Below are 17,280 nucleotides of genomic sequence, written 5' to 3'. Positions count from 1 at the left end.
GTTCTGTCACAAGTGGTAGCTAGCCATACTTACGCTGCTGGGCACACTCTGAACCTTGTTTTCTGTAGTGGATGGAGTGAATATGATTTGGGAGTAGAAGAACTGTTAAATGGTATGCTTCCATTTCTTTCTACAAGGTATCCAAAACTAGTATAGTGGGCCCTAAATATCCGCTGGGGTTTTGTTCCAGGACGCCTCATAGATACCAAAATCCATGAATGCTCAAATCCTATGATATACAATGGTGTGAAATTGTGCTTGTTGTTGTTGTTATGTGCCTTCAAGCCATTCCCAACTTTTGGTGACTCTATCACACAGTTTTCTTGGCAAGATTTGTTCAAAGTAGTTTTGCCATTACCTTCCCTGAGGTCAGCAAGGTGAAAAGCATGTGACTTCCCCAAGGTCATCAGGTGAGTTTCATGGCCAAGGAGAAATTGAACCTTCATCTCCAAAGTCGTGCTCCACAACTCAAACCATACTGGCTCTCCAATGAAATGGTACCCCTTATATAAATTGGCAAAATCAAGCTTTGCTTTTTGGAATTATAATGTTTTGAATGTTTTCAAGCTGTGGATAGTTGAATCCATGGATAAAGAATCTGTTAATATGGAGGGCCAACTGTATTGGGCTTTCATTAACTACTACTTAAAAGTGCCTTAAGTGAGACTGGGAAGGCTAGTCTATCTGACTCCACTTACTTCTGACAGGAAATCTCCAGAGGTTTGGCTAGAAGGAATAGCAAATGCTATGAAATTCTGGGGTTTGTCATTTTGTGAGATATTTAGCCTTCTCTGTCTCAGAGCTCTGGTGCCACCGCTAACTACAAATTCAGGATGGAGAATGGAGCCATAACACACAGTTCCACTGGCTCAGTAAGTCTACATAAACTGAAACTAGCATTGTATTTACCCTGATTTTCCATATGTGGCATAATATGGCTGCATCATTGGTGCTACACTGCTTATGATAAAGTCCCAGTTGCAGTTGAAAATCATTTGGATGGTGATGCAAGTCACCGTGGATGTATTTTGGAAGTAAAAAGCAGGATGTACATGAGGGAAAATATTTTGGATATAAAAAAGACGATGCCATATGTGGCATTAGCAAGACTATAGCTGGGTTTATATAAAATATTTGACTAATAATATTAGAACAATTGTGTATAAAACCGAAGATTGCCAACTTCTTTTCTTGATCAGATGACTGTGTCTTTACCAAAAGCCAAAATGAAATTTATCTATATTTTTATTTTCATATGCTAAATGTCTGCCTGCATGTGGTGCCATGGAGATGCTATAATGGAAACTGAGTTGACTCAGAAGACACCATAATAATACAGTGTTCTCTTGCTAAATGAAGCATTTAACATGTAGCAGCATATCTTATTCTTCATAATCATTTCTATCTGGGGTGGGGCTCCTTGTTATGAAGAGAAGTTTTGCTATTATTGCTAAATGTTGTTTCTTACTGGGAGAGGATTAGACCTACAGCAGTCCAGCAGATTTATTAACCTCACAGGTCTTTTGCAGAAGGAGTTGAGTAGCTCACAATTCCAGTATGGAGCACTGGCCTTCTTTACGAGGGATCACTTTTATTCATATGTTGGGAAAGGCTGAGTGTTTTCTGAAATGAAAGCAGCTGAAAATGTGGAGAGGCAAGGTGTACAATTTATTAGAAATTCAGCGCCAAAGGGTGTGTGTGTGTGAGTGTTTCAGTACCTTCTGTGTTATTAGTAGGGTTTGCCACTACAGATCCCTCTGATTTATAGTAGAGCCAACAATAAGAGAGCAGAAGGGCAGACTGATGCACAGCTCAAATCACACCAAAGCAATGGCAGTTAAGAAAACTTCAAAAAGTGATACCGTGAGAGAAGCAGATGATCCTTTCTTTTCTGCTTCCACTTGGTTAATGGAGTAAGTGTGGGTGGTAAACATACCGGTGAACTTGAGTTGTCTCTACTTGATGGCTGAATCACTGACCACTCACAGCAATGAATTGCCACCTACTTTGTTAGTGGGGAAACAACTTGTAATTGGAGCCAGTGTAATTGATGTACTTGGAAATCACCAGTTTGGACACACACATTTGTTTAGATTGCTAAACTGAAGTGTTATTTTCAGTTACCTGAGAGGAAATCTGTTGAACTCTGTGAAACACAATTTCTAAAAAGAGATGCAAAGAATTGCACTATGACTTGGGCTATGTCCACACATTTATAACATTTCCATAACATCATAACTGCCTTCATTCCCTCCTTTGGATTCTTGGGACTTATAGTATCACAAGGTGGTTAGAATTCTCTGCCAGAAAGCTCTAGTGATATAGCTCAGAGGAGTTCACTAGAGAATTGTAACATCTAACAAAGTACAAACCCCCAGTTTCCAAAGTATGGAGCCATGTCAGTTGAAATGGTGTGAAACTGTCACAGTTCTGTAGCATGGATATGCCTACATTTTGTAATCAAGATGAGGGCTGCTCATAAGCAGGTTCATGCAATAACTCTTCCAAGTGCCATTTACACCCATTCCCAAGTTCATGTTTTTCCAAAAGGTAATTATTCCATGTTGGTTATCCTAGAGGTAGTGACAATCTTCCTGTATTTTTATTTAACTGGGACACATGCACTATGAGAGAGTGAAAAAGTCTTCTCACAAAAGGAAAAGGGTGCTCAACCTGACGAAAATGGAGCAGAGGACACAATAGGAGAAATGCAGGACAAAATAAGTAAAGAGGTAGTACAGGAATACCTGGTTAATCTAAATAAATTTAAGTCTCCAGGACCAGATGAACTACATTCAAGGGTATTAAAAGAACTGGCAAATATAATCTCAGATTGACAATAAGCTTTGAGAACCCCTGGAGAACATGAGAAGTCCCATTCGACTGGAGGAATGCAAATGTTGTCCCCATCTTAAAAAAAAAAAAAAAAAGGGGGGGGGGGAGAGGATCCCAACAATTATTGTCTAGTTAGTCTGACATCAATACCAGGAAGGCTTCTAGAGCAGATAATTAAACAGAGTCTGTGAGCATTTAGAAGGGAATGCCATAATCACAAAAAGTCAACATGGGTTTCTCAAAAACAAGTAATCTAATCTGATCTCTCTCTCTCTCTCTCTCTCTCTTTGATAAAATTACCAGTTTGGTAGATGAAAGTAATGCTGTGGATATTACATATCTTGATTTCAATAAGGCCTTTGACATGGTCTCCCATGACATTCTTGCAAACAAACTTGTAAAAAAGTGTGTTAGACAATGCAATTGTTAAATGGATTTGTAATTGGTTGACCAGCTGAACCCAAAGGGTGCTCAGCAATGGCTCCTCTTCATCCTAGAGAGAAGTGGCCAATGGGGTGCCACAGGACTCTGTCCTGGGCCCAATGCTATTCAACATCTTTATCAACTTCAAACAGAAAAATGTAAAGTACTGCACTTAGGGCAAAAAAAAAATCACACTAGTGAAATCCCATTCAGAAACAGAATTTAAACTAGATTTAAATTTAAAAAAAAACAACCACAAATGTGGGAAGTTTATCACACGATGTTCCCGCAAACATGAAATAACATGAAAATAAACCAAAGGTAAAGTGGAGAAAATGGCAGCTTTTTATTCTTGGAATGTCCTCAAAGTAAAAAGCTGCCATTTTTCTCAGTTTTACCTTCAGTTTATTTTCACGTTATTTCATGTTTGCAGGAATGTTGTATGATAAACTTCCCACATTTGTGGTTTTTTAAAAAAATTAAATCTAGTTTGAATCACATTTCTGAATGGGATTTCGCTAGTGTGATAAGGTCCTATGTGCTAAAGAGATCTAAGAGTCGTAGTAGACCACAAGTTTAACATGAGTCAACAGTGTGATGCGACAGCTAAAAAAGCCAATGCGATTCTAGGCTGCATCAATAGAAGTATAGTGTTTAGATCAAGGGAAGTAATAGTGCTACTCTGCTGCCTTGGTCAGGCTTCACTTAGAAAACTGTGTCCAGTTCTGGGCACCACAATTCAAAAAGGATATTGAGAAACTGGAGTGTGTCCAAAAGAGGGCGACCAAAATGGTGAAAGGTCTAGAAACCTTAGGGAGCTGGGTATGTTTAGCCTGGAGACAAGATGGTTAAGAGGTGATATGATAGCCTTGTTCAAATATTTGAAGGGATGTCATATTGAGGATGGAGCAAGCTTGTTTTCTGCTTCTCCAGAGAATAGGACCTGGAACAATGGATGCAGATACAGGAAAATAGATTCTACCTAAGCAGTAGGAGGAACTTCCTAACAGTAACAGCTGTTAGATAGTGGAACATACTCCCTCAGAGTATGTTCCTTCCTTGAATGTCTTTCATCAGAGGCTGGGTGGCCATCTGTCAGGGATGCTTTGATTGTGCATGGTAGGAGTTTGGAGTGGATGGCCTTTGTGGTCTCTTCCAACCCTATGCTTCTATGATTCTAGTTGTTAACTGTCCTTGAGTCAACCTTGACTCATGGTGACCCTCTAGATGAGACATTTCCAAGGGGTTATTCAGACATTGTTTTAGCATGACTGCTTAAAAAATATTATCAATTTTTCATTCAACGCAAGAGAAATCTTTTATTATTTTAGTTTCCTCATTGTCTAGGTTGAATTTACCTAGATCCTCTTGGTCATTATTTTTGTTTTCTTTGTGTTCAGCAGTAAGTCTACCTTTGCACTTTCCTATTTTACCTTTCATTGGATCCCTTGTGGTGCAGTGGTTAAATGCCTGTACTGCAGCCACTCACTCAAAACCATGAGGTTGCAAGTTCAATACTAGCTAGGGCTCAAGCTGGACTCAGGCTTGCATCCTTCTGGGGGTCACTAAAATGAGCACCCAGCTTGTTGAGGGCAGTTAGCTTATACTTTGTAAACCACTTAGTACATCAGTAAACAGTATAGAAATGTACTTGCTACTTGCTATATTCTTAGTAATTGCTCTGTGATGTTTTCCCTTAGTAGTATGGTGTCATGTGCATATCTTCGATGGTTGATGTTCCTTCCGCCTATCTTCACTCCTCCTTCTTTTGATTCTAAACCTAATCTTCATGAGATATTTTCTGTGTACAAGTTGAATACATGCCATAGGGCCCTCTTTGCAGTCAAGCAAAATTCTGCTCAATATCTGCAGCATAGACTCCAATCATACATAGAGAGAAATCCCAGAGATGGTGGCTAGTGAAGTGCACCAAGGAATCCAAGAAAAAAAATCAGCATGTGCTTTATAGACTAAAGCAGAGTCTTTGCATAGATCATAGAAAGCTGTGGATAGCTCTTAAAGACATGGAAGTGCCACTACACCTGACAGTCTTGATGAGAAATTTATACTTAGGACAAGAGGATACTAATAATAATAATAATAATAATAATAATAATAATAATTATTATTATTATTATTTGTATACCGCTTTTCCTACGATCAAAGCGGTTTACAGCATACATATGCATATACAACAACAAAGCAAGTAACAAAAAAAAAAACAAACTCTGCTTCTCTCCCCTCAAGATAGAGGTCGGGGGGAGGGCTCTTCAACTTGGCAGGCAGAGGCCTGTTGTTTCTTGCCTGCTTCTCTCCCCTCAAGATGGAGGTCGGGGGGAGGGCTCTTCAACTGTTAGAAAAGAATATGGAGAAATAGAATGGTTCCCAAATGACAAGGGGTTCAGCCAAGGCTGCATTTTATCACCCTACTTATTCAACTTGTACACAAAAAATATCTTACAAAGAGCAGGTTTAGAATTGGAAGAAGGTGAAGTGAGGATAGGAGGAAGGAACCATTTAAGATATGCAGATGACACCATACTACTAAGGGAAAACATCATGGAACAATTACTAAGAAAGTTAAAATAAAAACTGTCATCTTCCGGCCTCAGAGGGAGTGACCAGGCAGGCCCAGCTCCATAAGGGCTAGCCTGAAGGAAGAGACTCCTCCCTCCATAAATGTCATCATCCGGCCTTCAAGGGAGTTGACCAGGCAGACCCAACTCCATCAAGACTAGCCTGAAGGAAGAGACTCTTCCCTCCATAACTGTCATCATCCAGCCTATGAGCAGGCAGGCCCAGCTCCATCAGGGCTAGCCTGAAGGAAGAGACTCCTCCCTCCATAACTGCCATCCTCTGGCCTGCAAGGGAGTGAACAGGCAGGCTCAGCTCCATCAGGGCTAGCCTGAAGGAAGAGACTCCTCCCTCCATTACTGTCATCATCTGGCCTGTGACAGAGTGAACAGGCAGGCCCAGCTCCATAAGGGCTAGCTGGAAGGGAGAGACTCCTCCCTCCATAAATGTCATCATCTGGCCTGCAAGGGAGTTGACCAGGCAGGCCCAGTTCCATCAAGGTTAGCCTGAAGGAAGAGACTCCTCCCTCCATAACTGTCATCATCTGGCCTGCAAGGGAGTTGACCACGCAGGCCCAGCTCCATCAGGACTAGCCTGAAGGAAGAGACTCCTCCCTCCATAACTGTCATCTTCCGGCCTGCGAGGGAGTGAACAGGCAGGCCCAACTCCATCAGGGGTATCCTGAAGGAAAAGACTCCTCCCTCCATAACTGTCATCATCTGGCCTATGACGGAGTGAACAGGCAGGCCCAGCTCCATCAGGGCTAGCCTGAAGGAAGAGACTCCTCCCTCCATAACTGACATCCTCCGGCCTGCGAGGGAGTGAACAGGCAGGCCCAGTTCCATCAGGGGTAACCTGAAGGAAGAGACTCCTCCCTCCATAACTGTCATATTCCGGCCTGCGAGGAAGTGAACAGGCAGGCCCAGCTCCATCAAGGCTAGCCTGAAGGAAGAGACTCCTCCCTCCATAACTGCCATCATCTGGCCTGTGAGAGAGTTGGCCAGGCAGGCCCAGCTCCATCAGGGCTAGCCTGAAGGAAGAGACTCCTCCCGCCATAACCACCATCCTCCAGCCTCTGAGGGAGTGACCAGGCAGGCCCAGCTCCATCAGGGCTAGCCTGAAGGAAGAGACTCCTCCCTCCATAACTGTCATCTTCCAGCCTGCAAGGGAGTTGATCAGGCAGGCCCAGCTCCATCAGGGCTAGCCTGAAGGAAGAGACTTCTCCCTCCATAACTGTCATCTTCCGGCCTGTGAGGGAGTGAACAGGCAGGCCCAGGTCCATCAGGGCTAGCCTGAAGAAGAGCCCTCCCTCTAGTCCATCTGCCTTGGTCCAGGCCTCAGAGGGAGAGAATAACCACTGGACCTCATCCCCTTTCCCACCACCATTCTCTTCTCCTTTTGTGTTGTGTCTTTTAGATTGTAAGCCTGAGGGCAGGGAACTGTCTAATTAAAAATAATAATTGGAAGCCACTCTGATAGCCATAAGGGCTGAAGAGCGGGGTATAAATACCATAAATAAAAGAAAAGAAAAAAATAATTAAAAATTAAAAAATAAGAAAGTGCAAAGGCAGACTTACTGCTGAAATCAAAGAAAACAAAAATAATAACCAGGAGGATCTACATATATTCAACCTAGACAGTCAGGCAACCAGAGATTTCTTTTATCTTGGATCAACAACAACATGGCACAAAGAGGTGTTCATGATACAGATGAAAAACACTGTCCTAATTTTTAGATACAGAAATGCATAACCACTCAACAAAATCCAATAGTATCACTGTCACTCACAATATTATCCTCCTCTTTGGCTGTACATATGTAAAGTGACACTAAAGAATCAATGTGATTGATTCATGGATCCATTTTTGACCATTTAAAAGCATGGTCTGGTTGCAATGTATTTCAGAACTCTCTTTGTTCAGGGTATATAAATCATATAATTCATTAAGCTGTGATAAGTGAATCAGGGTAATCTACAAAGTACAGGAAGAGAGAGAGAGATTTCTCATGTGGATAAACTTCAGTACCACAACTTGACTGAGGTACTAGGGGCCACAAAGATAGTTGAAAGGGTGCATAGCAAATATTGACCAGTCCTAGATGGGACACCAAACATGGGACTGCTGTTTCAGATTCCACTCTGTGCCCTGAGTGCTTCCTTTAACCTATTAAGTTTGTTAAAATGCATTATTGATTGATAGATTGATTATTAATATATGCATATCCTGACCTTTATCTGAAGATTTCAAGGTAGCTTACAGTAAAATGTCATCACAGTATGCATTGGCTTCCCCCCTCCATTAACACTATTTGAAAATCTATGCAATGTCTGCTGCTTTTGAAGAAAGCTTCCATGAAATGTACTAAGAACTGTCAAACAGTGCAAGAGGTCTTACTGTTTTTGCTGCATGAATTCACCCATCAGCATCACATTTTTTTCAGTATTGTGTGAGAAGATTATACTAACATGAACCTAAAAGCAGGATGAAGGAGATTCATTTGCCTACTTAATTTCATCTATTTACTCTAAAACTAGAACTCATTTAGTACACCATGTCCAGTTATTCTAACAACCACATTTTTTCCATACACTTAATGTAACCATCTGCTGAATGACTCACTCTAATAGGAAGCAGACATCTCTGCTAACTAGTAATTTAAATGTACCTGCTTAAAATAACCCTTGAAAATATCTAAGTACTTGAAAATCTTTCTAGCTCTTCTGTCTAGAGTTATTGGTCACCTATTCCCCCTCCCAGAATGATGTCTTCAAAATCTATTAAACAAGGTTATAGTTGGTAATAGTGGTGTGGAATCAGATCTGATATAAAGTGTAGATTACATAGCAATAGCAATAGCAGCTTCATTTATATACCACTTCATACTGAACTAAGCAGTCTCAAGCGGTTTACAACTGTAGAATAATTGCCCCTAACAAGTTGGGTACTCATTTTTGTGACCTTGAAAGGATAGCAAGCCTGAGTCAACTTGAGCCCTGGCTAGTGAACTCACAACGTCATGGTTTTGAGTGAGTGGCTGCAATACAGGCATTTAACCATTGCACCACCAGGGCTCCCTTACATGCATCTTCCCGTATGTTTCTACCTAGTAGAAAAACAGTGGATGCAAGCTATAGAAAGAGATTCCACCTCAACATTAGGAGGAACTTCCTGACAGTAAGAGCTGTTCAACAGTGGAACACACTCCCTGGAAACATGGTGAAGTCTCCTTGTTTGGAGAGACCGAAAGGCCATCTGTTGGAGGTGTTTTAACTGTGTCTTCCTGCATCGCAGGGGGTTGGGCCGGATAGCCCTTGTGCTCTCTTCCATGATTTTATGATTCTATGACTCTAAGTGCCATGGTCACTGGCAGCTGGTGGGTTTCACTGTTCGGGGCGGCCGGGGGGGGGGGGGGAGAGGGCAGCGACTCTGGATTTTAGGCCATACTTTAAAGTAGCTATCCAAAGTGCCAAAACTATTTCAGGGACACGATCCAGCACTTTGTTCTCATCCAGATGCTGTTGGATTGCAGTTTCCATCATACCTCATCCTTGGCTATACATAGAATCATAGAATCATAGAGTTGGAAGAGACCACAAGGGCCATCCAGTCCAACCCCCTGCCATGCAGGAAATCCAAATCAAAGCATCCCCGACAGATGGACATCTAGCCTCCGTTTGAAGACCTCCAAGGAGGGAGACTCCACTACACTCCAAGGAAGTGTGTTCTACTGTCGAACAGCCCTTACTGTCAGGAAGTTCCTCCTAATGTTGAAGTGGAATCTCTTTTCCTGCAGCTTGCATCCATTGCTCCGGGTCCTAGTCTCTGGAGCAGCAGAAAACAAGCTTGCTCCCTCCTCAATATGACATCCCTTCAAATATTTAAATAAGGCTATCATATCACCTCTTAACCTTTTCTCCAGGCTAAACATCCCCAGCTCCCTAAGGCGTTCCTCATAGGGCAAGGTTTCCAGACCCTTCACCATTTTAGTCGCCCTCCTTTGGACACGCTCCAGTTTCTCGAAGTCCTTTTTGAATTGTGGTGCCCAGAACTGGACACAATATTCCAGGTGGGGCCTGACCAGAGCAGAATATAGCGGCACTATTACTTCCCTTGATCTAGACACTATACTTCTATTGATGCAGCCTAAAATCGCATTGGCCTTGTTAGCTGCCGCATCACACTGTTGACTCATGTTCAACTTGTGGTCTACTTGGACTCCTAGATCCCTTTCACATGTTGTCTCCTTAAGCCAGGTGTCCCCCATCCTATATCTGTGCATTTCATTTTTTCGCCCTAAGTGCAGTACCTTACATTTCTCCCTGTTGAAGTTCATTTTGTTAGCTGTGGCCCAGCTTTCTAGTCTATTCAGGTCATTTTGAATTTTGATCCTGTCCTCTGGAGTATTAGCTGGTAGAAGATACAGCTCAATGTGCAAGGAGCTGCAAATTCCTCATCCCTGCTTTGAAGCCTGCTATCTCTAGTTCTTCTCCAAGAATATTCTGGCAATTTTATTGCTTCCAGAACTTTAATGAGATCAGCTATTCAGCCTGTCAGAACATCCTGCAGCATTCTCTAGAACACTTAACCTCCTCTAGTGTTGTCCAATAATGAATAGGCTTATTTCTGGTGTTTCGTTGACAGTCTGCAGAGCTCTTTTGAGCATGTGTGTTTGTGGCTTTGGTCTTAATGAAATAAATCCTGCCTTCAAGTTTGGTCTCATGAAATTTGCAAAAACATGTAGTCATTCTGACCGCTGACCTTGTACTTTGCCAAATGCATGAAAATTGTAGCTTGTTTCCCATCAATTTTGTTAATGGTTCTGGTAGGCAGGAGTTTTGGACCATTTGGGAGAGACACATGTAAGTGCCACTCTTGGTTTTCCATCAATTTTATATGCCTGCCATTGGGCTGCCTACTTTAGTGTCGCAGGAAGTACACTGAAGTGGAAAATGTTTGTGTGTCGTGCTGTCTGCACTGACTCACAGACTGATTAGGCAAGAGGAACCAACAATCAACCCTGCAAAAGTCAAAAATAGTAAGGTGAAAACAACAAATAAAACTGCAAGGAGAACAATTTCTTTAAATGATGATAAAGGACAGTCCACTTGAAGTGAAACATTATAACATATCAGAAATTTCAGTGAAAGAGTTAAGCACATCTCTAAATTCCCATCATTACAACATGATTCCATTTTTACTCAGAGGTTGTAATTGTTTCAAACTGTTTTTAATTGCCATTTTTTTACTATTGCTAGTTTTCATGTTGGCTTTGGAAATAGACCGATTGAATTCTAGGAGACCAACAATTTCTGCATTGCAAACACATTCTTCAAGCACTCCAAAATCGACTCTATACATGGACATCACCTAATGTCGAATATAGAACTCAAATAGACTACATAACTGGAAGCAGAAGATGGAGAAACTCATTCTTCTCACAGAAACAAGGCCAGGAGCAGACTATGGCATAGATCATGAACTATTTATAGCAAAAGTCAGAGTAAAGCTATTGAAGAACAGAAAATCTCCCACCATGCCAAAATACAGCCTGGAAAAAATCACTGAAGAATTTAAAGACAAAGTGAAAACAGACTTGCAATATTCAGCCTAACTGACCAGCAGCCAGAAGCATTCTGGACCAAAGCCAGTGACATTGTTAGAGAGGAAAGCAGATAGACACTGTCTTTAGCTAAAAAGAGAGAAAAGCCCAAATGTATGACAGATGAAATCCTATAAGCAGTCAAGGACAGAAAAGAAGCAAAAAAGAATAGTCACAGAAATAGGAACAGAACCCTGTATAGAAAGGCCTAGAGATGAGGAGCACTACTGTAATAATCAATGTAATGAAATAGAAGGTAACAACAAAAAATGAAAGAGCAAAAGACCTCTTCAGCAAGATCCAATTCTTTCCAAGTTGGACCATAGTTATTAATGAACAAATCTGAGTTTCTATTTGTTAACCAAACTCCCAAATATCTAATATTCTTTGAAAGAATACATACTGATAATTGATTTTAAATTATGTTCTTCTAATGTCATCATATTCTTGGTGAGTAATACTATTTTTTTTAAATGTATTTTAAATCCTGAATAGTTTCCAAATATTTTTATTTCATTTAAAAGTAGTTCTACATAATTTTAAAGTAGACAATGAAGAATCAAAATAGTTCAAGATTTTCCATATGTGGGCTCAATCATCTATCAGAGTGAAGACTGCAGTCAAGAAATCAGAAGAAGACTAGAACTTGAAGAAACTAGATAACAGTCTTCTGTGTAAAGGTATATAGTTAAATACCAAAGTTACGATTGTCCATGCCATCATATTTTTCATTTCTATGTATGGTTGTGAAAGCTGGGCAGTAAAGCAAGCTGATAGGGAAAAATCAACTCATTGAGATGTGATGCTGGAGAAGAGTTCTGAGAATACCATGGACCTCTAAATAGACAATGGGTGGGTCGCAGAGCAGATTGGGCCCAAGTTCTCCCTGGAAGCAAAGATTACTAAATTAAGGTTGTTGTATTTTGGCCATATCATGGGAAGAAAGGACTCATTAGAAAATACTATGGTATAGTGGAGGGCAACAGGAAAAGAGGAAGACCACATTCCAGATGCATAAACTCAATAAGAGAAGCCAAAGTCCTGAGCTGAGTAGAGCAGTTGAGGATAGGGTGACTTTGGGCTCTCATATATATGGTTGCCATGGCTCAAAGTTGGCTTGAAGGCAAGTAACAATAACAATACTACCTAGAACTAATGGGCCTTGAAATCCACCAACATGATTTCCACTCTTGAAATGAAGTATTTGGTCAATGTTTAGACTTATTAGGGTTTCATAGACGATGGTGTCTTAATAACTGTAAATATTACAATGAAATTTTATGTGCTGTGGACCACTTTGACAGGTTTAATTGTGAGAAAATGGCCAATAAATGCCACAAAGAATAAAGTAATAAGTTCCATTGAGTTAAACAGGACTCACTTCCAAGTAACTGCAACCCAACCTTTAAGATATGGCTATGTTTGATAGTGCTGTATTCTGATACTAAATTTGGTTATTGAAGGGGGTGCAAATGTAATTACTAAAAAATTACACATGTAATTTATGTGATCAAAACAAAATAGAAAGATCCTTATTTCACTTTAGAATTGGGCACAGACTATATGAAGCTGGTCAAAAGTTCCACTTTTGCAATCTTGTATAGCTGTACAAAACAAAAAGGGCTGCTTTGATTTTCTTTCCCCTCCATCAGGCAGGAATTTAGCCTAAGGGCAAGAAGGTGCCTGTGAAAATTCTGTATATATTGTTAATTTACTAATGCACTCAGACTAGCATGCTACAGTCTAATTAAAGGTGATTTACAAGTAAGATTAAGAAAGTTGGCCAGCTGCAAAACAAAATAAATAGCATGCTGTGAAAGATAATAAAGAAGAACCGATGAGAAGCAAATATGAGAAAGAGAGACAGACAGAGAATATTAGGCTGCCACCCAAATAAGGGCATGATTGAAAACAAAACTGCTGTCAACACTAGAAGTGGGATACATGCAATCTCTACCCTGACTAGCAGTGGTTTTTCCAGAGTTTCAAGCTGGTTTCTGCCCTGTTATCTCCCATCCAAGTCCTAGCCTACCTCAACTCTGCTTAACCTTTGAAATTGGAGGGGATAAGTTATATTCAAGGTGGTCTGGAGACCACAATGTGAAGAAAATGTGATACTTTCAATATGTATGTACTTCAGTTTAGGTATACCAAAGTGTCCAGACTAGTAGGGCTGATTTAAAGCCTTTTCATGGAAAATGTACAGATACAGACAAATATCTCATAACATGTGCTTATCCTCTTGTTACCTGACGTTTATAAATGAAAGCCTACAGCCCTGATTGAATTTATATGTGGTCGAAGAAAAACTGTGGGATGTATTTTTTTCTCATTATTTTTCAAGATAATTTTATGCTTCTCTGTTTAAAAAAGTGCTTTGCAATATTACAATGTTAAAAACCAGAACATACAACACAGTCGATTCATAAAACAACAACACAGTAAAGTGCTTTGGCTAGGGATTTTGCTACCAGTAACTTTGTGAAAAAGTATTTAAAGAGATCTTTTTAGAGAGGTGGTAGATGGCTGAACAAGTATACAGTAACATAGGCTGTGTATGTTGCTGTTCCTCCATTCATGGAAGGCTCTTTGATACAGCTGATGTTTCTGTACAAACAAAGAAAACACATTTTTGCAAATTCTTCCTTTCTCCTAAAACTCCTATGATGTTCCATGGAGGAGGGAAGAAGAATAAACCAAAATTAAAAGATTTTAATGCTGGTTGTTTAAGCGTTATGTCAAGCAAAAAATACAATCATTGGAAGCATAAATTGGTTCAACTCCATCTGCAAGATGTTTTATGTTTACCACATAATATGTTTTATCTCTAGATCAACAATTTATGCTAGTAGTACTCTTTAATTAGATGTACCTTGCAATTAAAATAATTTGATTAGCAATGGCCAATTAAGAGAGGTTGAAATATAAATATGAATATGGAAAAAAGTGATTCAGAGAGAATGAATGAACTGAATAGTCTGGTCAGGTACACAAGAAACTAGGGATCACACAATTCCTTGCCTCCTGAGGTTTCAATATTATTAAAGTTGTGATGGCATATATGTGAACCAGTTTAATGTTCCTGGAAAAATTATTTCTCAGACTGTTAAATCTTATGACTACTAAAGAGAAAACTATGTTGTGGTGACTCCAGGATTTTCAAACCTAGTTGTGTAAAGTGAGCATTAGAACACACTAAAAAGAAATAATGATATCTGGGAGCTCTAAATGACCACAGAGGCTCATGAAGAACATGCTAGGTGAGAAACATGAAGCCACACAGCACTTCAAAGGGAAGCAAGATTCATTTAGTTTCCATGCTTTGCTGAAACATAGAAAATAGGCTTTAGGTCAATGCTGCACAAATTTGTCACACACTTAGGTTAGTGTTTTAACATTCAGCCAAAATGGAAGATAATGCTTTCCATTCAGTATCCCCTGCTGACTGTCTCCAGACCAAATCTGAGGAGATGTGGAGGGAAGGTAGCTGCAGGGGAGATGAGGATTCTGTTTCACTGATGCTGTCCATTCTGTTGTCAAATGGCCATATAGGGAACTCACTCCTGCCACATTTTCTTTCCATGTAAGTTGTGCCATCCATTTACCCTAAAGGCACCAGACCTCATCTGATCTAGGAAGCTAAGCAGGGTTAGTCCTTGGATGGGAGACTGCCAATGAATACCAAATGCTGTAGGCTATAGTTCAGAGGAAGGAACTGGCAAAACCACCTCTGAGTTTTCATTTCCTAAGAAAATCCAGTGAAGTTAATGGGCTTGCCAAAAGTCATAAAATAGAATCACAGAGTTGGAAGAGACCACAAGGACCATCCAGTCCAATCCCTGTCATGTAGGAATACATAATTGAAGCACCCCTGACAGTTTTTAAAGTTTTAAAAACTTCCAAGGAAGAAGACCCTACCACACTCAGAGATAGCGTATTTCGCTGTCAGATCTTACCATCAAAAAGTTTTTTTCTTCAGGGCAACTTGAAAGCACATACACACACATGCATCTCCATGAATTGGTAATTTTACTCTTGGACAAATGAAGAGCTATACCGATTGTTCCTAAGAGCTACTTGGCTTTAGCGGATAAGATATCCTAAATTAATGACCAGAGAAACCCACTTCAAACTTTGCAGACACAGAGCTTATTTAAGTCTGTAAGTGAAAACCTAGCTCATGTCTTTGAAAATACAGGCTATCATGCTTTGTAGAGATTGGTTTCAAAACTTATGGTTTGAATAACTCCAGGAGAGATATAAAAAGCTCATTTTTACAAGAACTGAGGGAGTGTAATTCACCATTACTCTGATAGCTGAGACATCAGTCATATTGCTGCTGTTCCTGACTGAATGATTCAAATGAATTCTCCTTCAAAAAGAAAAAGAAAAAAGGATCTTTTCCCCAGATGAAACATCTTCAAAATACAATGTTCCACATTTAAGTTGGGCCCCTTCACACTATACAACTGTAGTGCTATAATTTCACTTTATAGCCATGGTTCCATTCTATGGAATCCTGGAGACTGTGGTATAGGAAGGGGATTTAAAATTCTCAGTGCCTCCCCAAACTACAAAACCCAGGATTCCATAGGATGTAGCTGTGGCAGTGAAAGTGGAACCATAGTGCTACATTTCTATAGTGTGAAAGGGCACCAGGCCCATCTAATGGACAGTAACCAAAATGCAGCTGCCATGAAACATGCAATGAATAGCAATTAAACTCAAAATCAATAAATAACTGGACTACTAAGAATGCCCTCTGCTGGTCTTAGTCTACACATTCATGGACAAGTCTAGGTTTGCAGTTGTTAGTTAATCAGTTTGAATACCTGAACGTTTTAACTATAAATAAAGTATGGGCTGTAGCTCAAGTTTCCAGGAGGTGGGAGTTGAAGTTTGTCTGGACACAAAATCTTTAGAAGACAGCTATGGAACAGAATAGAAATAAACCTTCAATAAACCAGTCTTTCTTGAAAGCAGAAAGTTCTCATTGCCAGGAGTCAAGAAAAGACAAGTGAGGTTGACAAAAGCTTCAGTCAAGTTGTGTGGCACAACTAGGACAAATAGATGCTATAATGTTAATTACTGCTGTAGGCTAGCAGCATCCTAAACTTGGACTTTTCCACTTTACCCTAATAAGATCTACAGTTACAGCAATAACCTCAGATAATGAGAAAGTATTTTTCAGGTTTCTGCTCCTCTGGCCTGTAATCTGCCAACAGAGAACTGCATTTGAAGTGAGAACAATCTTGTCAGTGACTTTTCCCAGACTTTGGCTCTCCCTCCCTAGGGATGCTAGGATGGCCCCTTCCTTGGATTCCTTCCACTATCAAGTCAAAACATTCTTATGTTGTTAGACTTTTAGAAGCCGACTGGATAGGCTTTTAATGCTGTGCTATGTGGTTTTGTGGTTTGTATATAATCTTTTAATGAATTTTAATGGTTTAACTATAAATTGTTAATTGTTTTAAAATAACTTTTATATGTATACTTTTTGCAGTCTTAATCTGCATTGTTTTCAACATGTTGTAAGTTGCCTTGAGTCCCTTAATGAGGGAAAAGGTAAGATATAAATGAATCATGTTTGTCATAATTTTTTGTGGATCCTACATATTTCCTTGATGATCAGCTGAGTTTGGGACTGGAGAACATTTTCTGGGACCCCATCCCTTCTTTCATGAGGAATCTTTAGGCTAAACTAGTGCTTGACTAGAATCTTAGGTCCAAAACACACGGCAGAAATAATGCAGTTTGACACCACCTTAACTGCCCTGGCTGAATACTAGGGAATTCTGGGAACTGTAGTTTTGTGAGACATTTAGCCTTCTCTGACAGAGCTGTGG

The 17,280-nt window shown here is 40.1% G+C and overlaps 1 protein-coding gene across 2 annotated transcripts in view; it reads right to left on the bottom strand.

The window, feature by feature from the left end:
• Window positions 1–17,280, bottom strand: part of LOC149314584 (pyruvate dehydrogenase protein X component, mitochondrial-like) — a 158,043-nt gene that overhangs the window by 68,924 nt on the left and 71,839 nt on the right. The window contains exon 11 of one of the 2 annotated variants that reach the window (XM_089521429.1): window positions 5,495–5,608. The exons of the other annotated variant lie outside the window; for it this stretch is intronic. Within the exon in view, the coding sequence (XP_089377555.1) occupies window positions 5,605–5,608 (4 nt within the window). The 3' untranslated portion in view covers window positions 5,495–5,604. Of the gene's footprint in view, window positions 1–5,494; window positions 5,609–17,280 lie in introns of those variants that run through there. 2 annotated transcript variants of the gene reach the window in all.

The sequence above is a fragment of the Sceloporus occidentalis genome, unplaced genomic scaffold (assembly GCF_023333645.1).
Source record: "Sceloporus occidentalis isolate IW3139 unplaced genomic scaffold, rSceOcc1.0.p SCAF_4, whole genome shotgun sequence".
NCBI lineage: Eukaryota > Metazoa > Chordata > Lepidosauria > Squamata > Phrynosomatidae > Sceloporus > Sceloporus occidentalis.
Note: the sequence above shows the minus strand (reverse complement) of the source record. Positions and strands in the feature narration are given on the sequence as shown.